Source organism: Protomyctophum parallelum, assembly GCF_964188405.1.
Source record: "Protomyctophum parallelum genome assembly, chromosome: 7".
Taxonomy (NCBI): domain Eukaryota; kingdom Metazoa; phylum Chordata; class Actinopteri; order Myctophiformes; family Myctophidae; genus Protomyctophum; species Protomyctophum parallelum.
The window spans coordinates 22,142,457-22,165,145 of NC_139705.1; the positions used below are offsets into that span (position 1 = coordinate 22,142,457).

Genomic DNA, 22,689 nt, shown 5'->3' on the forward strand with positions numbered 1-22,689 from the left:
TTATTGTGCGATCTGTATATATTTATATTTTGTTGTGTGTATTTGTCTGTCCGTGTGTGTTTGTGTGTGTGTGTGTGTGTGTGTGTGTGTGTGTGTGTGTGTGTGTGTGTGTGTGTGTGTGTGTGTGTGTGTGTGTGTGTGTGTGTGTGTGTGTGTGTGTGTGTGTGTGTGTGTGTGTGTGTGTGTGTGCGTGCATGTGCATGCGTGTGTGCGTGCGGTTGTGTGTGTCAGGTTCTCGTCCATGAAGTACCTGGTCAGGAGCTGGAGGTGGAGGTGTTTGACAAAGACCCAAACCAGGATGACTTCCTGGGGAGGTACTGTACCTCATTCATTCATTCATTCATTCATTCATTCATTCACTCACTCACTCACTCACTCACTCACTCACTCACTCATTCACCCACTCACTCACTCACGCATTCATTCATTCATTCACTCATTCATTGTGTGTCTCTATGTGCTTCACATGTCATCTCCATCATGGGCCATGATGATGTAGCACGATTTTTATTATTCTCCTCTTCTCTCTGTCAGCATATCCACAGCATACATTTCCATATAAATCACTGAGAAATGTGCCCTTGACTCTAATATATATACTTCACTGACCGGAGTCTATACTAGTCCAATATATACTATACTTGACAATAATATTCATAACCATATAATGAATAACCATATTCATAACCATAGTGTAATTATTATTATTGCCCTCTTCTCTTTGTCTCATAGTTAGTGTGGTTACCAGACTATTGTTATTGTAAATGAGGATACTTTGCCATATGTCAAATTGACCGGCTTCATCGGGAATTGTAAGTCGTAAAATAAAAATTTCTTTTTCCATGGATTCCTTGGGTCATGATGCATTTCCACATATAGTACAAATACCTCAACATTTTACTTAAGTACAGTATTTGAGTAAATGTACTTAGTTACTTTCCACCACTGGGTTAACGGCATAGAGTTGAAATATATACTCTAAGGTTAACGGCAGGAGGATGAGTTAACAAAACGTCAACAAAGAGAGAAGTATATGACCAAGCTGTCCGTCTGATGACAAAAAAGATTACGAAAGAAAGGAGAGAGAAGTATGACTAAGACACAGGTGCAGGTCAATGAAGTGCAGGTCAATGCTATCCTCAACTTCATATTGACATCTGTTGTCCAGATCATATCTCACACCAGGGCTTGGTGTTAAAATTGTGCTTGCTCATTGCTAAGAGAAATGTTGTATAGTTTAATTGATATTAATGAATTAGTGAATTAATTTTCCCCATTCACTTAAAGGACAACTTTAATTTTTTTCAACCAAGGTTCAAAAAAAAAAAAAGGTTGTAAAGAAATACATATTTAGCCCCATGCTCGAATGTCCCCTGTCAAAAACAGCTAAAATCCCTAAAATGAAAGAAAGCAACAAATGAAAGAAAATTAACACTCATCTTTTCCTTTCTCTAATAACAACCTAAAACATGAACCTTGGTTGAAAAAAACTAAAGTTGTCCTTTAACATGGGAAGATCTAAAAGTCCAACTCAAGTATTTTTTTCTCTGACACCATAACAGCTATAGTTATATATAGACTTGGCAGGGAGCTTCATAATAATTACGAAAATTAATTATCATATAATTACATCTGTTGGCCTCATGGTTTTTTATATTTTGTTCCTCACTGTATTGCATTACTGCTTGTTTTTTAATGTTGTTGCCTTGCTTTTCTTTTATTCTCCATTGTTCTGTAAAGCACTTTGAGCTGCATTTCATGTCATGAAAGGTGCTATACAAATAAAGTTTTATTATTATTATTATTATTATAACAGTCCACTTTACGTTTTGGCTTATAACTCTTGAACCGTAAAAAAATATTTTGTTCCTGTATTCCTTGGGTCATGACCATAGACTGTAAAGAAATATGGACAAAGCGTTCGCCGGGTCTGATATGGACGTAAGATGAAGCCAATCAGTCCTTGAATTATAAATCGCCATCTTTCTAGATCCGTTTGGGCCCAGCTGGCCATTGGCTGGCCCAGACAACGAGGCGGGACTTCCCCCCTTCTTCTTCGTTGTTTTTTATTTTGACTTGAACTGGGGGTGGCTCCCGATCATAGACTGTAACGGTAGCCACGCCCCTCAGAACATACGTGACTTTATGGTCATTTCTTGAATAAATGGGACCATAATTTTCCAAAAAGAATATTATGACATGAGAAATGAGACTTTAAACTAGTGACTGGAAGCAGAAAGTATTCATGACCATGTTTAAGGTAATACAGTCTAGGTGAAGTTGGGCCCAAATACATGGACCTCTATGGCTCTATGGTTTTTTTTGGGCCCAATGACAGCGCCACAACAGGCCATTATATGAACTTTCAGGATGTCCCGATTTCCTTAATGGCTTCACAAAATCTCTGTCTGACTGCCCCCCTGGTCATGACGCATCTCCCCATATAGGCCACGCCCATTTGCGTCATGATATATTTTCCGCCATTTTTAATTTTCTCAAACACACTTTTTGCTCCTCCTCCTACAAACTCACAAAAATCGGTACACATGATCTCTGGACCTTTCCGTTGAAAACAGCACAGACGGAATATTGATAGTGCGTATCGTTCGGCTGTAATCGGCTTCCGAAGTTAGTGGGAGGGGCCTATTTTACAAAAAACGCCACAAATCCCAAACCAAATGTCCAACCCACCCCAAATTTGAATCAGATATCGCGGGTGGTTTAATCAACCAAAAGCCAAAAGCAATTCCATTTTCATCCGTTTCATAACCGTTTGTTACATTACAGATACAGTTTTTGGGGGCATAAATACCCTCCGAATTACTTACACATGATCACAGGGGTGACATTGTAATTGGCTGGCAATATTAGTGGGAGGGGCCTAAGCGACTGTGGCAACCACACTTTGCAATTTTGAAAAATTGCGACCTTTCTATAGTTATTACAGTAACTGTGTCTTTCTCATTTCCTTCACTCTTTCTTTCTCTCTCTCTCTCTCTCTCTCTCTCTCTCTCTCTCTCTTTCTCTCTCTCCCTATCTCTTAGGGTCAAGGTGGATCTTGATATTGTAAAGAAGGCCAGACTTGTGGATGATGTGAGTAGTAATGCCCATGTTTAACCACTTAAACCCTATATACTTTAATGACTGGTGTCCCCTAGGGCCCAGGGGTCTATACAAGGGCCCCTCCCTTTTCCCCGATCAGTAAGCTCACAATGCAGTGAGCTTTCAGTGAAAAAATTCAGTGTTTCTTGTGCTAAACCAGGACAACATATATTTTACCCCCCTTCTGCTGTAGCCAGTGCTCCAATACTGTTGCAAAAGACCCTGAACATTCTCCCAAGACTGTTGGGAGATGCTTTGTTTGTACAGTATGTGGCATGCACACATCACATGCCCTCCTCTTGTGATCTCACCGTCGTCAAGTCAGCCTTCCTCAGCGGAATTATCCAGACGAGATCGATGTATATTTAATCACCCCTCTGTTTCCCCTGACAGTGGTTTGCTCTGAAGGATGTTGAAACGGGTAGCGTTCACCTCAAGCTAGAGTGGCTCTCTCTGCTGCCCTCTGCTGCCCGACTCAGTGAGGTGGGTCTCAGCGCATGCTCTTCTATAGGGTACTACCATACACACAAACAAATGGATCCCTACGGGCCCATTTGGTTCTGTTTGTATGCTCTCAGAATAATGGTGGGTCGTTTTGTTTGTGAACCACCGTGGTAGATCATATTCTTTACATGCTTATTGCTCATTCCTCTGTTCCACACCTTTCACCAGGTGATTCAGAGGAACCAGAATTTGACCAGTAAGTCAGCCGATCCCCCGTCTGCTGCGATCCTAGTGGTATACCTGGACCAGGCTGAACACATACCGGTAAGAATTGTACCATGATGTGAGAGTTTAATGGCTGGCAAAGGTTTGTGTTGAATTTCCCTCTCTCATTAGCATTGTTGGTGTGTTGGATGTATGTTTTCAGCTGAAGAAAGGCAAGGATCCCAGCCCTGTGGTACTACTGTCCCTTCAGGATACAACCAAAGAGAGCAAGGTAACAATCACACGTTCACTGTAGCTCGCACCTCAACAAGGGCTGGGCAAAAAAATAATAATATCACCGCTTTATTTTTGACCAATTGCCTCGATATCGAGACGATAATATTGTATTGTGATGATAGTGCCATTTATTCCCCCAAACATTTATTGTTTTAAATAACAAAAATAGCAGACTGAAGCTTATAGATCTGACATTTCTGCTATTTAAAAAAACGAACACTTTTATGTTTTGAAAGTACGTAGGCCTATACGTATACAATACGGCTTAGGTGATTAAAACCAGGAAAAGTCACCGTATGTCATAGCATGATTTTACAATATCCAGAATCCCAGTAGATCTAGTCTTACATCACAATAATACTGTATTGATTTAATTGCCCAGCACTGCTAATAGCATTAACATGAGTGTTTTACTCTATTTCTTTCTTCCTAGACCTGTTATGGAACCACCAATCCTGTGTGGGAGGACGCTTTCACCTTCTTCATCCAAGATCCGTGCAAACAAGACATTCACATTGAAGTAAGTCATTGTAAGAGTAATTAAACTTACACACTGTAGGCACTTCATCTAGCTGTAAAACTAGAACATACAACTGCTCCCTATCAAGGTGATTACAAGGTGATTACGACACCAGGGAGCTTATTGACTTTTAATTTCCGTACTACAGAACTCAAGGCCCGAGCTGAGCATACTCTAATAATATTGACAGTAGTTTTAAGAACTCCAGGAAGGACGGGTGCAGACGCACAGCGAACAGAGGGGTCTTAACAGTCTTAAGAAGCAGTCCGCGCCCACAAAGAAGGTTTAGCGTTTGTCATTTACCGCGAGACTGCTGCTGTGGTCAATTAAAACTTCTGCGAGTGCTGACTGTTTCTTAAGCTTATTGATTTTCCCTGTGCTCTATGTGGACTTTCTCTCTACTCATTATCTGTACAGCATAAATTTCCATATAAATTACTGAGAAATGTGCCCTTGACTCTAGTTAGCCTCAGCTTAGCATATCCAGTTAAACCCTATATGTACTGACCGGAGTCCACCAGGGGTCTATGCTAGGTCCCCTCCTTTTCCCCCCTTACACCAATTGCCACCGAACCGAACACGGCCAATCGACAAGCCCACAATGCTTTGCCACACGACGTGTTGTGAGGTACACATTCTGAAACCGACCAATCACCTTTCACATTCACCTGGACTAAACGGCAAACTACATGACAGTCAGGTACTAGTCTACACGCTACTAGCGTGTGATCCTGCTGTCTGTCTGCCCCGCCCACTGCTGCTCTGTGTGTGACCCACCCACCTCCTCCCCACATCCACCTGATCAGACCTGTTTTTATGTACACACGCCGGGGTAATGTCCTTATAACGTTTATCATTATGTGTTTGAGGGCCGCTAGCCCCTCCTATGCCCAGCTTTGTGTGTGCGCATGTACCCCATAGCGATGATTTGATTGGCTGAGGGCTTAAAAAGTGAGGATAAAACGTGAGGACAGAAAAGTGAGGACGCCAAAGGTGATTGGCCAGAATGTGATGATGTATTGTATGATGATGTTTAGTGCACAGCTGCTCTTGCCGTTTTATCAGCCTAACATTTGGGCTATCTGTTCCACTGTTTCCTTTAGGTGAAGGACGATGACCGCACTGTGTCTCTGGGCAGTCTGACCATCCCGATGGACCGTCTGCTCGACAGCCCTGAACTGACCATGGATCAGTGGTTCCAACTGGAGGATTCTGGTTCTGCTAGCAGAATCTACATCAAGGCTATTCTGAGGGTGGGTGTTAATAGCCGTAGACATGCAGGCTGGAATGCATCAGTGACAGTGTGCAACTGTGCATGCAAGTCAAGGTACTTTATTATGTATGTATTGTTGTATGGCACATTTCCATACACAAAGGCAATTCAAAGTGCTTTACATAAGGCATAAATAGAAATGTAAAAAAGATAAAACTAAATAAATAAATATACCGTAAGTAACACAAATGAAAGAGGCACACAATGTAAAATTACGGTTTGAATATTTCTATTTGTTTAATGGCGATAGGGGGTTTCTTGACTTTAAGGAAATCATCTGACATGCAGTATGTTGCAATAAAACAAACTTTCCTCTACATATCATGCCTGGTCATAAGATAGTGTTGCTCATGTGATGTCCTGGTTCAGACAACAAACAGGATATCAGAGGCAGTGTGAAAGTGAAACCAGTCCGACACGGCGACACGTGCGCACACACAGTCATTCACGCACGCACGCACGCACGCACACGCACACCTGAACTCACATACAGTCAGCAACTATGACATTTGCTAACTACCGGTATACCCATAAACCACTCTCGTCCTGTCACTGTGTTTCCTAGGTGTTGTGGCTCAATGAAGACCTCACTCCTACAACTCCGTCACCTCGTCCCTCTCGCGTCGGTTCCCTTCTGAGGAGGTCGGGATGGACATCAGAGCCCGGCCCTGTGGCTACCAAACCATGCTCACGCCCGCAGTTCACCACCCCTGACCCAGAGTTTGCAACTCAAGTAAGAGCACACACGGAAGGATGTACATGGATGCACGCACGCGCGCACACACATACATACACACACACACACACGCATGTTTCAGTTTAACCACTTTAGCCCTATATAATGCATATTTGCGTGTAGATCTGCTATTTCCAAAGAATCTTGAAATAAATGTGATAAATCTGGAATATCTTTTGAAAATCTTACAACACAAATCTTATATGGGGTCCTCCCTGGCACAAAATATTTTCAGATTGGCTTCTGTGGCCAAATACATTTCATTTTCATGAGAACCATATTGCTGTAAAACTATATTAGACAGTAAAGTTTGACTGAGTATTGGCTTATTTTGGGCTTGTTTTCATAGACCTGACTGCTTGTGTCTCTCATAACATCTGTAAACACTGTCAACACTGTTGTACGCACACACGCACGCACACACGCACGCACGCACGCACTAGACACACTAGATTAACTGTCTGTCTGTCTGTCTCTCTCTCTCTCTCTGTCCACAGGGAGTGCTGCGTATGCATCTGGTGGAGGCCCACAACCTGATAGCCAAGGACAACTTCATGGGGGGCATGGTGAAAGGAAAGAGCGACCCCTACGTGAAGATCCGGGTGGCTGGCATCACATTCCGCAGCCGCACCATTAATGAGAACCTGAACCCAATCTGGAATGAACTGTATGAGGTATCACTGCATTAAAAGGACCATACCATTTGAATGAACTGTATGAGGTATCACTGCATTAAAAGGACCATACCATTTGAATGAACTGTATGAGGTATAACTGCATTAAAAGGACCATACCATTTTACAAAGCAAAGGACCTGTTAAGTTAAGTATGAAAATCAACTTGCAGATACTACAGAAAAGGTGCTTGTATAGGCAGTTCAACGCATGGCGCGCACGCACGCACACACACACACACACACACACACACACACACACACACACACACACACACACACACACACACACACACACACACACACACACACACACACACACACACACACACACACATACACACACGTATGCACGCACGCACACCGAATGTGTTTAGACTTGAAGCATATATATTTCTCCCTGTATCCTATCTCCAGGTGATATTGACCCATCTGCCTGGTCAGGAGATCCAGTTTGATTTGTTTGACAAGGACATCGATCAGGATGACTTCCTGGGAAGGTACAGTGTGCCGCGTCCTTTACTTTAAACATTCAAGACAACAAGCAACTAAGGGGCCTCTAATTGACTATATTCACACATTTTGCTCTCTTGTCATATTTGTGTGTTGGGATGAAATGCCACCCCGGGCGGCACTTAATTGCAAAATGGCCAATGTGTGAATATGGTGAATTGAGGTATAAAACCCATAAACAGAAATGGAGAAATGGAGAAAAGGGTAAAGGTAGCTCTTTACCGCACAGACATCGGTGGAGGTAAGTGTTAAAAACACTCTTGCCGAACATCTGTTGTTGATTGGGCGGTGGGCACACTGTTAAATCTGCTGTTGAATGAGCGGTGGGCACACTGTTAAATCTGCTGTTGAATGAGCGGTGGGCACACTGTTAAATCTGCTGTTGAATGAGCGGTGGGTACACTGTTAAATCTGTTGTTGAATGGGCGGTGGGTACACTGTTAAATCTGTTGTTGAATGGGCGGTGGGTACACTGTTAAATCTGTTGTTGAATGGGCGGTGGGTACACTGTTAAATCTTCTGTTGAATGGGCAGTGGGTACACTGTTAAATCTGCTGTTGAATGAGCGGTGGGAACACTGTTCAATCTGCTGTTGAATGGGCGGTGGGTACACTGTTAAATCTGTTGTTGAATGGGCAGTGGGTACACTGTTAAATCGGTTGTTGAATGGGCAGTGGGTACACTGTTAAATCTGCTGTTGAATGGGCGGTGGGTACACTGTTAAATCTGCTGTTGAATGAGCGGTGGACACACTGTTAAATCTGCTGTTGAATGAGCGGTGGGCACACTGTTAAATCTGCTGTTGAATGAGCGGTGGGTACACTGTTAAATCTGTCATTGAATGGGCGGTGCGTACACTGTCGCGTCGGGTCGCATGTTGTAGGGAAGTGTCGCGCGGTCGGCTTCCGACCGTCGGATAGCAGCGGACTTGTTGTTGAAAAAGACATCAAAAATACATCAAGCCACTATATAGTACTGTAGCTGCCTGTCGGTGTCGACTCTCAGGTGCATTCAGTAACTTTCTTTCACACCTTCCAACCGACTGATCCCCTGACTTCATGTAGTGATAAGTATTAAGTAGTAGTCTATTTGGTGGAGAGCTACCTTAAGGATTGACCTGGCCTTGTTTTCTCAGGTTCAAGTTGAACCTACGAGACATCATCAGCGCGCAGTTCCTGGATACGGTGTGTGACACATTTCTGTTATATGATAAGACTTTCTCAATCTGTTGTATGTAGCCTAGAAACAGATTGTTATTACTAGTTGTGAGGACATAAACATTTTAGGGCGGCAATTATATATTTGTACCTTTTCTCCTAACCCTAATGCCTGACTTTAGTTGAAAGCAGGCTAACTTCCCAAATCTGTTTTAACCATAAAACAACAGTGTATCTTGTGAGGACTGGGGAAATTGTCCCCACAAGTGTCTATTTCTCAAAGTCTACCATATTTGTGGGGACATTGGCTCTCACAAGTGTACGCACACACACGCACACACACACACACACACACACACACACACACACACACACACACACACACACACACACACACACACACACAACATACAGTTTTACATCATGGCCCTGCACTATGTGTGTTGATACAGTGGTATACTCTGAGCGACGTGAAGTCAGGCCGAGTGCATCTGGTAATGGAATGGCTGCCCAAAATCACAGACTTACCCAGGCTGGAGCAGGTTAGTTATTCCTCAAGCGTACTTATTTAATCACTTACTGACTTACTTGATTACTTACTTTCATCCTTAATGTCTCTCTCTCTCTCTCTCCTTTTCTTCCTCCTTACCTCTTTTTCGCTTCGTTTTCCTTCCCTCTCTTTTGCTCTAGAGCTATACGGTAATTAAAACTGCTGCTCCACAATGTGAAATGTATGGTTTGTTGTACGACAAACCATAGTGCTCTACACGCAGCTTGTAGATTGGCAGTTATCGAGCTTGGTTCACACTAGGCACCTTCAAAAGAACATGGATCCACCTTCTTACATTAAACCCTAAGGGAAATAAAAAATGTAATGACCAAAAAGTTACAGTAACGCTTTTTCTGTCTGTATCCCTCCTCATCTTCTGCCTAACAAAAACAGTATCCTATATTAAACCTATTATTACCTAATACATAATATCCGCTATATCAGTGGTTCACAAACACTTTCATGTAAAGGACCCCCAAATTGACATCTATTAGCCTGCGGACCCCCATTTGTACGGCTCTAGCAGTCACTTTAAAACCGTTTTCATTTCAAGGACCCCCAGCTTGACATGCGTTAGGCTACAGACCCCCATTTAATGGCATTTCTATCTCTGAGACCCTCAATTTATATTGTAAAATCAATGTTAATTTAACTCTGAGAGTGTATGGAAGCAAATGGACCCGTTAGGGTCCATTTGTACACTCTCTGAGTTACAGACCCATAAGGGTCCATTTGGTTCCATTTGTACAGTCTCTGAGTTACAGACCCATAAGAGTCCATTTGGTTCCCTTTGTACACTCTGAGTTACAGACCCATAAGGGTCCATTTGGTTCCAAACTATCATTTAGCTGGGGACCCCCTGGAACCCCACTTTGGGAACCACTCCGCTATATCGTCAATCAGCAGCGTCAGCTGCACTGCTCTGTGTCGTGATAGGCAGCATCAATGCCTGCCGGGAGCAGAGAGGTGACAGCTGGCGAGGACAGACACAGACAAGTTGGTGTTCAACCTGACAGCTTCTCTATAAAAGATTCATACATTTTTGACGGGCGAGAAATATGCCATGCAGTTGCCGAGTCTTCATTCATTTCACGTCTACACCTACTGGTTTAAAACGCTGTTGTCAATATTCTGTACTCCCCCCCCCCCTTTCTTTTTTGTCCCTTTCTCATTTTCGGCAGAAAACATGCTTTAGGCAGTGCTTTTGACTTTATAAAAGGCGCTTAATGTGAATATCAAATTATAACAATTCCGTAGGCCTGTCACAATTATTACATAATTGTTGAATAATGGTCAATCGATTCCATGTTGAAGTATTTTTCAAAAATAGCAGAAATAGCTATTTTGGCTATTTTGTAAAGTTTTGGGAAAGAAAAACGTATTCAAAATTATTAAATGTGTCTTTAATATTAATTGTGATTTCCTTGTATGCTAAGTTATTTTATATATCTGCCCTGAGTGATTTGTGATTACCAAGCCTAAAAGGCAAACGGAAATACAAACTGTAACGTTCCAATGTTCAACGCAAACAAATTAAATCGTTAATCGCAAATTATTTGTGTGACAAATAATCGTCAACTGTAATGGTGGTGACAGCCCTACGATTCAGTCTCCTTTGCGAATCTTTGGTCTAGTCCAGGCTGATGAGATGGTGTTGCCTTTCTTTCTCTCCAGGTTTTACAGTACCACTCCCAGCAGTCGTACCAGAACAAGGTGGTGGCCTCGGCAGCTGTGCTGTTTGTGTATGTGGAGCGTGCCCACGGCCTGCCGGTGAGCTCATAGTTATGCTTCCCACGGGTACTGTTTGTTTATGGTGACGGGGATTTCCATCATGCCCCTGAGCGTATACGCTCACTGTTGTGTTGTTTGACTTAGAGCACCATAGAATACAATTGTAGGTGTATATTCCTTCATTCTTATATGAAATCACTGGTGATGTCATGTCTCTTGAGTCTCAACTCATGCTGCTGATCTCTCTGGTGGGTGGTGAACATTATTCTTTTTTAATACGTTCTCAGTTGAAGAAGAGTGGAAAGGAGCCGAAAGTTGGGGCAGAGATTATCCTCAAAAGCACTTCCTACAAAACCAAGGTATATTCAATCATCATTAACCCCTAGTTGAAATTCTGTAAGCCAAAAAACTGTGTTTCGTTATAATGGCCGACATTATTACCATTTGTGGTTTTCTCCAAGGTGTGTGACAGGTCCACGTCCCCTCGGTGGGACGAAGCCTTTCAGTTCCTGGTTCGTGACCCCAGAGAAGACGTCCTTACGGTCAAGGTGAGAGACAAGGTCACCTGTTGAATTTGTATTATTATTTGGGCCTATTCTACTCTTCAATTTAACTCAATTCATTGTGGGTGTGTCTGCATGTGTGTGTGTGTGTTGTTGAATTTGTATTATTTGGGCCTATTTAACTTTTCAATTTAACTCAATTCATTGTGTGTGTGTGTGTGTGTGTATGTGTGTGTGTGCGTGCGTGTGTGCGTGCGTGCGTGCGTGCGTGCGTGCGTGCGTGCGTGCAGCTTTCCCACAGCTGGGGTCAGGCCCTGGGCTCTGTGACACTCCCTCTCAGAGAGGTGCTGACCGAGCAGGGCTTGGTTCTGGACCGTTGGCTCAGTCTGGACGGAGCTCTGCCAGAGAGCCAGGTCTTACTGAGGGCCACGCTCAAGGTACTGACTGACTAGAGCCAGGTCTTACTGAGGGCCACGCTCAAGGTACTGACTGACTAGAGCCAGGTCTTACTGAGGGCCACGCTCAAGGTACTGACTGACTAGCCACTGTTCTTCTCTCAGGCCCCTTTTCCACCAAAACCTTTGGTTCTAGAACTGGTTCCGTTCTAGATTCGTGGTACCTAGGTGCTTTCACGGAACTGGCGGCCAATATTTTTGTTACAGTTCTGGACCAACTTTTAGGGTTCTGAACCAATTCATTTTCAGTGGAAACACTCTGAACTGGTTCAATATTAGGCAGGAAAAAAGAACCCAACCAGTTCAACCCGGGTTCAAAAGGGGTTTCTGTGTCCCGACTGGGACGTGCTGTGTTGCTGCTTCATACCATCCAACCGTGATGTTAAAGATTTGACAGATCCTAGGTTCATTGTTTCCTGATATACAGTTTCAATGTATACATTATTATTTTGACACTATATTTTTTAAATTGATGCTAGGTTTGTGATCCTCCTAGTTTACTGAGGCACTAGGACACTGTCTCTCTGCATTTGAGGCTTGTAGATCTGCTGTTTTTGCGGAAGTGTTGATTTCTGTTAACACAGATTTATTTTAAATGTTCAGAAATAGCCGATGTACAAGCTTACAGCGCTGTGCAGCTTGTACTGTACATCTGCTATTTCTGAAAACCACTGTTCTAAGCCACTGAAGTGGTGGGTTAAATTTATCGAAATGGCAATATACAGTATCAATATAAACACAATAAAAATACACAATATAAAAAAACACAATATAATTTATAAAGATCTCTGTGGGCCTGAAAGTGTTTTATTGTATTTGTGCAATACTTAAAGGCTTTGCCTTTGCTACAGAATAATACAGAAGAGCTCTTGTAATAAATACATGGTAATTATTTGGAATTAACGTATACATAGTATCTTATATAGATATATACGGTAGATTGTATCGTGGCCACTGTATCGTGATGCAGGCAACCTCACCACACTGTTCTACATCTGAAGAACTTATGAAGATTATATAACTTCAATCTAAAACCACACAGATGCTTAATATCCAGAGACTAACTAGCGTGTGACTTGCAGGTCTTGGACACTCAGCTGGCAGTGGGTCGTAAAGGGGACGAGTCTGATGTCAACGTGGAGGAGGTGGTCATTCCCAAATGGGATCCATCCCATCTAGACCTCAGACACAGGGGAAGCCTCGCTGTGTGAGTCTCTAGCGCACGCACGCACACTATGGCTTGTCAAATAATGTTAGATTTTTTGAATATTCCTCGTATATGGGGAATATGAACATTTTAATATAGAAATAACAAATCATTGTTCGGATTTAATTTCTGAGGCACGCACACATCTCACATAGCACATCCCATCTCATCACATGAAGTGTTACTGTACATCATCGTCCTGCTATTTCTGTGCACGCATGCACGCACGCACGCACGCACGCACGCACGCACACACACACACACACACACACACACACACACACACACACACACACACACACACACACACACACACACACACACACACACACTTGCGTCAATGCGTCCATTGTCCTGCTTATTGTTTGTCTCTACTGTACAGTAGCTAGCAATCGTGATTCATATGATTTTAACATGATTTTACTAGGTATTAGGTATAGTATCTCACTGAAAACATATGTTAACAAAAAACACAAATAAATAGATAAATAGAACATGAAATAAATAAAAACACCCATTTCCAGCCATACCAAGGTCCAGTGTAGAGTAGACCAAACAGGGGCCCTGATCTAGAAAAGGCTGAGAACCACTGCTAATGTAGTCTCTCAAGACCCGAATATTTGACGATGGGATTCTCAGATTGCTGCTAATGTGAATGAATGAACTAACCCCACTAACCCCATTGTCCATGCTTGTCTTTCCAGAGGTGCTGCTGAGAACGTTGGAGCTGGCCAGGTGAAGCTGTCCATTGGCTACTCCATAGAGGAGAGCAGGCTTTACATCACCGTCTATTCCTGCAGGTCTTTATGCATGCAACACACTGTCTCAATACCAACCACTGTTCAGCTCGCTGCTGTTTTCCTGCAGCAACAAAGACCTACTGTGTTGTGTTCCTTATAGAATCTGTGCATTGTTTTGCTTGTCCTCAGGAAGTTGGTGGCACCACCCTAAGCTGTGTACCGTACTGTGTGTGCTCTCTGTGAATCCGCAGGGCCCTCGCAGCGTGTTCCAAGGAGAGTGCCGATCCTTACGTTACCTTCACGCTCCTTCCTGACAAGAAGGGCGCCACAAAGAGGAAAACCGCCACCAAGAAGAGAGACCTAAACCCCGAATTCAACGAGAGGTGCGGCAGGAAGTTTAACAGGCGTAAAAGAGTCAGGTTTTCAATAAAGGAGAGATCAACGCCAATTTGATACAAGCAAAGCGTTTATTAGATAAAGTGACGATTTGGACGATTAGACTTCATGAGCATTATTTATTTATTTTTAATACATTTTATTCAAAGAGTATGACATATGCAAGTTCCACAGAAAGAGAATACGACCACAACTCCTTTCCCAATCCTCCACACCCACCCACCATCTTTCCCCACGAGGCCAGACATACAAACAACATACATACATGTACAGGTATAAAACCAATAGGTTGAGTACATAACTAAGATACACACAACATATACAGGTATAAAACCAATAGGTTGAGTAAGATAAGATACTAAGATACAAAGAAAGGGATCACATGGTTATGTTCACAGAAATGATTAATAAACAACTTCAAAGGGGGGTAAAATAAGATTAATTTCATGAGCATTATAAAGTGCATACTAGATCATAGATAGGAGAGAGAACCCGCCTTGGAGTCTAGACGCTGGTGGTGCCAGTGCAGATGAAGCACCTGTCCTTTCAGCTCCAGGACTTAACGAGGTGGAGCTGGGGATGGAGGTGGTTGGCTCAGTCACTGACTCAAAAGAGAATGATGACTGCCTCTAAACCTTTAGAGGCAGTGATATTTAATAGAACTGAGCCCAATCGCTGATTTTCCTGGCTGCAGATTGGGTCTCGTAGTGCTCACACTTAGATTCGTGAATGAAGGGATTTTGACAGCGTGGGAAAATGGAAGTGGTACAGACGATGGTGCTGCAAACCTCTAAGCGTGAAATAACAGATATTCCTTATTTAACATACGCTACATTTTGATTGATTACATATTTGTCATCCGTTTCTTTGTTTCTTTGTGTGATTGTGCAGGTTTGACTTTGACTTCTCTCTGGAAGAGTCCTCTCAGAGAAGACTGGAACTGTCCGTGAAAAACAGTGTCTCTTTCATGAGCAGGGAGAGGGAGCTTATTGGCAAGGTAAAACAGATGCAGTTCACAGAACATTATGCTCCTAGTGAGTGCTTGCATGTTCCTCCGCTCTCTCTGCCCCTGGTTTCCTGTCTCTCTGCAGCTACCTCAGACACAATTGTGTCTTTATGTACCTCAGACACAATTGTGTCTTTATGTGTATAAGACACAAAGACTCAATTGTCCCTCCTGATCAAGGTCTAACGACCGAAGCGTTGATTTAATAAAGAGCAACATTTTTTGCAAGTTTCTGGTGTTTCAGTGTGCAGGTCCCTTTCTTTGTTATTTTAAGATACCCCTTTTACTTTATTTTTTAACAAATATTTTTGAAATAAGGATGAAGTGGTTAATTAATTAGGCCTACTGTATTTCTTTTTTTTAGCTTTGTAAGTTCTCTTTTGGTCACAACAAGCTGAAAGGGTTTGAGAAACTGTGTGTTACAGAGGTACAGTATGGAAGGACTCGGAATCACCTCTGGTTCTTCTCTTGTTTTCCACAGTTACAGCTGGATCTGGATCAGCTTGACCTGAAGAGTGGTGTCACACAATGGTAAACAAGATACTTCATAACCTAGCAGGCAGTCTTCTATAGCACTGATTTCCAAACTTTTTAATGTCAAGGAATGCAAAGTTTAATACGCATTAGGATGATGTAAATTGTGCATTTTATATAGCGCTTTTATCCAAAGGGTCTCAGAGATGTACATCTATGCGAACCCTAACCCTGTACATATAACTCTGAGTGTACAGATGAATCTAGGGTCCATTTGGTTCCCTAACTCTCAATCATTAGCCGGGGACCCCTAAAACCCTCTCATGGACCCCATGCTGAGGACCAATCGACTAGAGAATGGACAAAGGTTCCATTTGTATTCTAACTATCAATCAATAGCTGCCTGGGAACCCTGGGATCGCCCCAAGGAACCCTGGGTGTCCCCAGGCCCCATGTTGAGAACCAGTGTTCTACACAATACCAAATATTTACTCCGGATTTAGCTCGAAATAATACGCACTTTGTGGGTGCATATTAAATTCATTGATGTAATATCCTGGAGACCGACTTTTCCTCAGCACCTGCCTAATCTTTTTTTTACCCATAGTATCTCAATTTCACAGCGGTTTGAATAATGGAGGCGTCCGTTTATGATTCATGTGTTTTTCTCTTTATTCAGGTTTGATTTGGTGGCAGAAATCAACTAGAAGAATTCATGCTCGATCTTCAGTACAACGTTACCTTAAGTGTTGCTTCTGTGTACCGTGTTTGTGCGTGCGCGTGTGTGTTTGTGCACGTGTTTGTTTGTTTATACAGCTTATGTGCAATGGGACCATTACTGAAGAAACATTATTAATATGATGGCTCCTCATCCCCAAAACAACAGTATTCATGAAGGTCACGTAGCTTACCATTCATACAGTGTTAGGTGTAGGCGTGCAGAACTCGCGCCATTTAAGGACCAAGTTTTCGGTAGAATATTTTGGCTGTATAGATATTAAATAATGCAACCGTGTTGCAAACGTTACAAAGATAATGTGTGTGATAAAGCACTTTTAAAGTTCTTCAAATGTTATTCGCACAAAGGGCCTGTGCTGTGATCGTGCTGATGTATACCTGGATATCCTCACTGTCGGTCATGAACCTTGTATCTTAATTTATTTAATTTTATTCATACACCATTTTTGCCCTATTATTTGATACTTTGTTTTATGACATTGTTGTGCAAATGTAGTGAAAATATCCACTCTACAATCTCATCAACAAGTCAATGTGACACGTTTGTGGGACTGTAGATCTGCTATTTGTGCTATTTTATTCTTTTTTCTTTTTCCTTTTTTTACAATTCTTGTTTTTTTTTTTAAGACTTTCGCCTATAATGACATGCCAGAAAATAGGAGGATGTGTCTGTAGGTTTTATAAATATTTATAACTATATACTGTAGGCTACTCGTTTGATGAAGAGCTTCAGCTCGAAAGCGTCGTGCATGTTAAATTAATTGATGTAAACTGGAGTCCAACCGTGTGCGAGCGTTTTTCTCTCAGCACCAGACTAACCTTTTTTAATTATATAATATTTAACCAATGAAAGTATTAATAAGTGCTTGTGACTATACTTTGTTTGGACCATTTGGAACACAGGTTCTTTTTTTCCATTCCCTGAAAAAATAGGAAACGGATTTGGACAAGGTTTCCGCCTGACAGCGACAATATTCCAAGGTTTAACCATGACTATGAAACTGAAAATGAATCCTTTTAAATTTATTTTCTATGCACTTGAAACAATTCCCTCAAATTCCTTTGTCTATATGTGTTTATATATATATATTTGCCTTATGTATTACTCAACTGTGCACAATTTTTAAAAGAAATGTTTATGTTCCGAATGAAGGGGTTTTATATGTTTTAAATACGTAGATGCATCTGATGGTTGTTTTTTCTAATTCAGGTATTCAAGTATTAAGGACCGTCACACGTGCCACTAAAAATAAGATGCGAGATACTGTAAGCGAATAAGTCTAAATCACTGTGCTTTGAAGAGATATATTTTCACAACATTAGAGACATATCACTCAGTGTTCTTAGTCAACATTAGAGACATATCACCCAGTGTTCTTAGTCAACATTAGAGACATATCACCCAGTGTTCTTAGTCCCAGGATTCATTGTGCTCAGTGGTGGAAATAGTTCTAATTTTTTTCAGTATCAGTATAACAAACAAAAAACATTGCATGGATGCACCTGGGACGTATCCTCGGTGATGTATCCTGAGGTCAACGGGGTTTCGGGTCTCGCAACATCATACCCCTCACTCAGGCGACCCAGCCGGGCCCGGGAGTGATCAAGTCCCGACTTACGTCCCAGTAGCTACCCTCAATCAGTCCCATTAGGGAAAAACCAGGGGCACACAATCCGTTGGAACTACTCCAGAACTACTCTGCCAGGGCTTGGAGGTACACTTCTGGCACATGGAGGGACTAGGCTCTGTGGGTTGTCTCCTGTCCGGGCCCCTCCTACGTCTCACCAGGTCCACTCCTGCTCTCACCAGAGCGAGGACCTGTGCGTTGCACCAGAGTCCCAGCACCAGACAGTTCATTCAGGAGTGGTGGGCAATGGTTCCGCAGGGTCATGGTACTGCGGTTCCGCTTGCTGCTTGCATGGCCCTCCTAAAGGCCTCACCGAGGGTTGTTGGGCTTCCTCCTCACGGAGGACACAGGCTGGGGCGCTAACCCATACTGCTCACCCGGTTGCCGTCTACATTCCGGCTGTCACCCGTCTCTCCGGTGGTCACCAGACTATACCTGGTTGTCACATAGTCTAACCATTCCTATGAGTCACTATAAATAGAAGAACTATAACAAAAAACATCGCATGGATGCACCTGGGACGTATCCTCAGTGATGTATCCTGAGGTCAACAGGGTTTCGGGTCTCGCAACATCATACCCCTCACTCAGGCGAAATTGGAAATACTCAAGTAAAGTGAAAGTAGTTCCCACCACTGATTGTGCTTGTACGTGATCGTACTATAGTGCCAAATCCAACAGGATACATAATGCTGAATGCCATTGAGTCGTGTTTATGAGCCGTTTTCAAACATAGCAGCTATAGAATTCTTAGCCATTATATTGAGATAAGCATGCAATTAAGTGGCAAAAATAAGTTATTGTCGCTCCACCTCCACCTCACTGCTTACGCTCAAAAGAATTAGCTTGTGGTAATGGAAACAAGGAAAATAGAGGTAAACAATTTTAGAAACTGCTGTGCTTTGACATAACTTGTAAACCTCATCATGTGCCTGCTCTGACATTGTTGAATAAACTCTGCATTCTGAGTCACCCACTGTTCTTAATGCGTCTTCTTTTTGTGGGTTAAAACACCTTATATACAATATTCTTGCCTGGTGCAGAGCAAGAGACACTATCGATCCTATACTAAAATTGGCTGATGGGACAGCGGACATAATTAACCATAAACAAACCCCATACACAGACATATATCACGATGATTCAGACATAACCAACCAAACAAACCTCATATGGCTAATGCCCATATAAGCATATTTATAGTCATATATCCGGTTGTCTAGAGCCACAGATCTGACCACTATGCACAAAATACTGGACAGACAGAAATGTGTTTTGATTGATTGAATACTTTATTAACAGTTTGCAAATGGTACAGTGATTATACACTGGTGATAAAGGGTGAACACATAAAGCCCTAAGGGGTCATCTCCAGACTTCATATGGACATCTCCATGTATGGGCACAAAGGGGACACAGACAGAACACAGAAGGGTACACAACAACAACGGACACTCTCTGACAAGGACCCTGACTCAGACACATTTATATTAAGTAGCTTTTTGATCAATGAAATGTCGTTGGCTCGCCACCAGGTCGCGATAAAGTGCTGACGCAGAGTTTTAACAATCCATCCAGCTGTATAAAGAGCTCACCGCCAACATATGTGGGGGGGGGGGGGGGGGGGGGGGAGAGAGAGAGAGAGAGAGAGAGAGAGAGAGAGAGAGAGAGAGAGAGAGAGAGAGAGAGAGAGAGAGAGAGAGAGAGAGAGAGCAGTGGGAGTGATAGACAATCAGCTGCATCAATGGGGAAGCTTTCTTCCTTGGCAAGGGGGTGGGGCATCAATTGAAAGACTGCCCCCTGAGTGGAGGCAGCAGCATCGAATAACCCCAATCTGGATCACACAACAATAATGAATGGAAACACAACGTAGCCAGCAAACTTCTGAAGCAGCTAAAAGAAGCAACTGTTTGTCAGGACTAGGATAGGAAGTTATCTGTTATTTTTCAGATATTATGGATTGGCCAGGTACACCCGAGCGCATTTTTGGAATAACAAAGCGCAACTCTCTTTTTTGTTACTTTGGGAGAAAGTAAGTTTCTAAGGGTAAAAGTAGTGGCTACAGTTGGATACACACTGTAAACGTAACCAAGTGTGCATGGCATTTTCTGACAGTAATATGAAACTGCTGCTTTGTCAGCTTTTAATCTCGCCTGAGTCTCATTCAGCCCTTGCTGAATGATATTTTTTGTGTGTGTGTGTGTGTGTGTGCGGAATACCACAGAAAGAAGGTTACAAACTTTATTTCGAGTAACTGGAATAGCACCTTTGTACTTTTGGGGGGGAAATGGGGAATATTGAAAGTGTGGACGGCCATTCGGAGTCGATGAAGCATCACATAATGCCACTGAAAGTGCCAATGCCTGACCCCACGGAGCTGGAGGAGAAATTTGCCATCGTATTGGTAAGTTGAAGTTCTCAAAATGTTGTCATGTATGGCTGGCTATATGGTTTATGTGTGCTAACGTTATGTCAGTGTGGTATATCAACAAAGTAGGCTACTTTAGCATAATTGTGCATCCTGATTGATTGATTGTTTTGAGTCGTTCAAAACGGTGTAATATATGCTAATTATGGGTTTATGACGTTTAAACTGTAAAAGTTTCTAACCACACATCATTACAAACGAACTGCTGTCAGTGATTTGACATGGGAGTTTATGGTTCCGTTATTTGGCCTACATTGATTGAGTTCATAAATACGACATTGATTCATTGATTGTACACAATTTTGCCTTAAATGTTGAATCTGACTTTTGAATCTGAATCTGTTTTTGAATGAGCCGACCTGTGGCAGTCAGTCCCACCCCCAAGTCTTTCCTGCTGTTCACCCCTCTCCTCCTCCTGTCTTGTGGTTCTTTTGTCTCCCCTAAAGTCAACTGTGCGCTTTTGACTGAAGTCATGAGCGCAGTATAGCCTATTAGCCTACGATTATTCCAACCAACTCCAAAGAAATGACATTTCAAGCATGATGGAATCCCTCGTCTACTTGTGTGCCAAGTCTTTTTTTTTTTTACCCGGCTTTGAAAAAAACAAAGATGATAACAACATTTTCTGAATTCCCCCAAAACTCCCACACCCGAGAGAGAAATTGTAAACGAGTACCACCCCCTCTCCTCCGCTCTCACCATCTTCACTTCAAGCTAGACGAGCGTGCTTGATACTTCGTCGTGGGGCGGAGTACCGCGTTGGAACTAGCCGATCTGCAAGCTCACAACGCTGGTCTCAGCGACGCGCTGTGAGCTTGTACATCGGCTATTTTCAGCGAGAAGATCTGGCTGGAGCCTAGAGTTGTTGTGTGAGCGCTTTGTAATAATGAGCACATACTCAACACACTCACACAGTATCACCCACTCTTCCCATTTGTCAACACATGGACATGGTAGTGTCAAGACTCAAGACTAGAGGATTCTTTCATACTCTGTCAGTGGGCCAAAAAACCTGAAAACACTTTTGAATGCAACACCAGAGATTACAAAATCAAGATCTTTGTTGATATATAACAAACATGGTGAACTATGGACTTTCGACTTTCATTTCTAGATGGTTTGATTTACCACCACAAAGTTCGAAGAATAATACAAATAATAATCTGGCCCCAGTGGCCCATTGGTCTTTATGCAAACTACAAGATCAAATCTACTGTAACTTTACAAGTTAATGCTGCTTGTTCAGCAAGTTGCTTCACTACTATGCTGTGATTAATTAGACATGCAGCCAACACCCTTGTATCACAGCAGGTGTTCTCAAACACTACACAAAACCTATTTTTCAGGCTTGTATACTGTAAGTTTCCTGGCTATGCATTTGATGTCAAACAGCAACACAGGGTTTGCTCACAACTGTTTATTTTCCATGGCCACGCCCCAGCCTTAATTTGGAGTCATTTAAGACCTTAATTACAGTAAGATGCAACAAAGCACTGGCATCTACTTTGTACAATTCTACTAAATCGTTGCATACTTTGTGTGGATCCTCTCACATGTGTTTCGGGAGAGCTCTCTCTGGAGTACAGCCATCAGTTTCTTGCCAGAGCTATATCAGCAACTATGGACTGAAGCCACGACATCAAGAGAAGCGCTCAGCGAGAGGACATTCACTGCCCTCTTGTTGACTGCTGTACTCAGTCTCAGCTATTTTGATGATACACTGTGCCGCATCATAAGTGTCACTTATTATGATGATGACAACTCTTCATCACTCCCACGTGCGCGAGACACTGCATGAGTCAGTGGGTGGTCAAATAAAGTTATTTTTAGATCAGTATTAGTTGTCCCATATGACTATTGTCATATTTCTCTTGATGTTGGGCGGGACATTGCTTTTCTAAACTTAAGATATGTA

At 42.5% G+C, this 22,689-nt stretch overlaps 2 protein-coding genes across 6 annotated transcripts in view; both read left to right on the forward strand.

The window, feature by feature from the left end:
• Positions 1–18,187, forward strand: part of esyt1a (extended synaptotagmin-like protein 1a) — a 37,278-nt gene extending 19,091 nt beyond the window's left edge. Inside the window, exons 10-31 of the mRNA XM_083769110.1 lie at positions 232–314; positions 3,045–3,093; positions 3,496–3,585; positions 3,775–3,870; positions 3,974–4,042; positions 4,481–4,567; positions 5,671–5,820; positions 6,406–6,573; positions 7,074–7,250; positions 7,667–7,749; positions 8,898–8,946; positions 9,372–9,461; positions 11,144–11,239; positions 11,488–11,559; positions 11,662–11,748; positions 11,994–12,140; positions 13,241–13,365; positions 14,070–14,165; positions 14,357–14,488; positions 15,393–15,498; positions 15,989–16,038; positions 16,661–18,187. Of these exons, the coding sequence (XP_083625236.1) occupies positions 232–314; positions 3,045–3,093; positions 3,496–3,585; positions 3,775–3,870; positions 3,974–4,042; positions 4,481–4,567; positions 5,671–5,820; positions 6,406–6,573; positions 7,074–7,250; positions 7,667–7,749; positions 8,898–8,946; positions 9,372–9,461; positions 11,144–11,239; positions 11,488–11,559; positions 11,662–11,748; positions 11,994–12,140; positions 13,241–13,365; positions 14,070–14,165; positions 14,357–14,488; positions 15,393–15,498; positions 15,989–16,038; positions 16,661–16,688 (2,130 nt within the window). The 3' untranslated portion in view covers positions 16,689–18,187. The remainder of the gene's footprint in view (positions 1–231; positions 315–3,044; positions 3,094–3,495; positions 3,586–3,774; positions 3,871–3,973; positions 4,043–4,480; positions 4,568–5,670; positions 5,821–6,405; positions 6,574–7,073; positions 7,251–7,666; positions 7,750–8,897; positions 8,947–9,371; positions 9,462–11,143; positions 11,240–11,487; positions 11,560–11,661; positions 11,749–11,993; positions 12,141–13,240; positions 13,366–14,069; positions 14,166–14,356; positions 14,489–15,392; positions 15,499–15,988; positions 16,039–16,660) is intronic.
• Positions 18,188–20,209: 2,022 nt separating this feature from the next.
• The window catches only part of fmnl3 (formin-like 3), an 81,234-nt gene continuing 78,754 nt past the window's right edge, over positions 20,210–22,689 (forward strand). For all 5 annotated transcript variants that reach the window (XM_083768249.1, XM_083768252.1, XM_083768251.1 and 2 more), the window contains exon 1: positions 20,210–20,750. In XM_083768249.1, the coding sequence (XP_083624375.1) occupies positions 20,634–20,750 (117 nt within the window). In that variant the 5' untranslated portion in view covers positions 20,210–20,633. The remainder of the gene's footprint in view (positions 20,751–22,689) is intronic.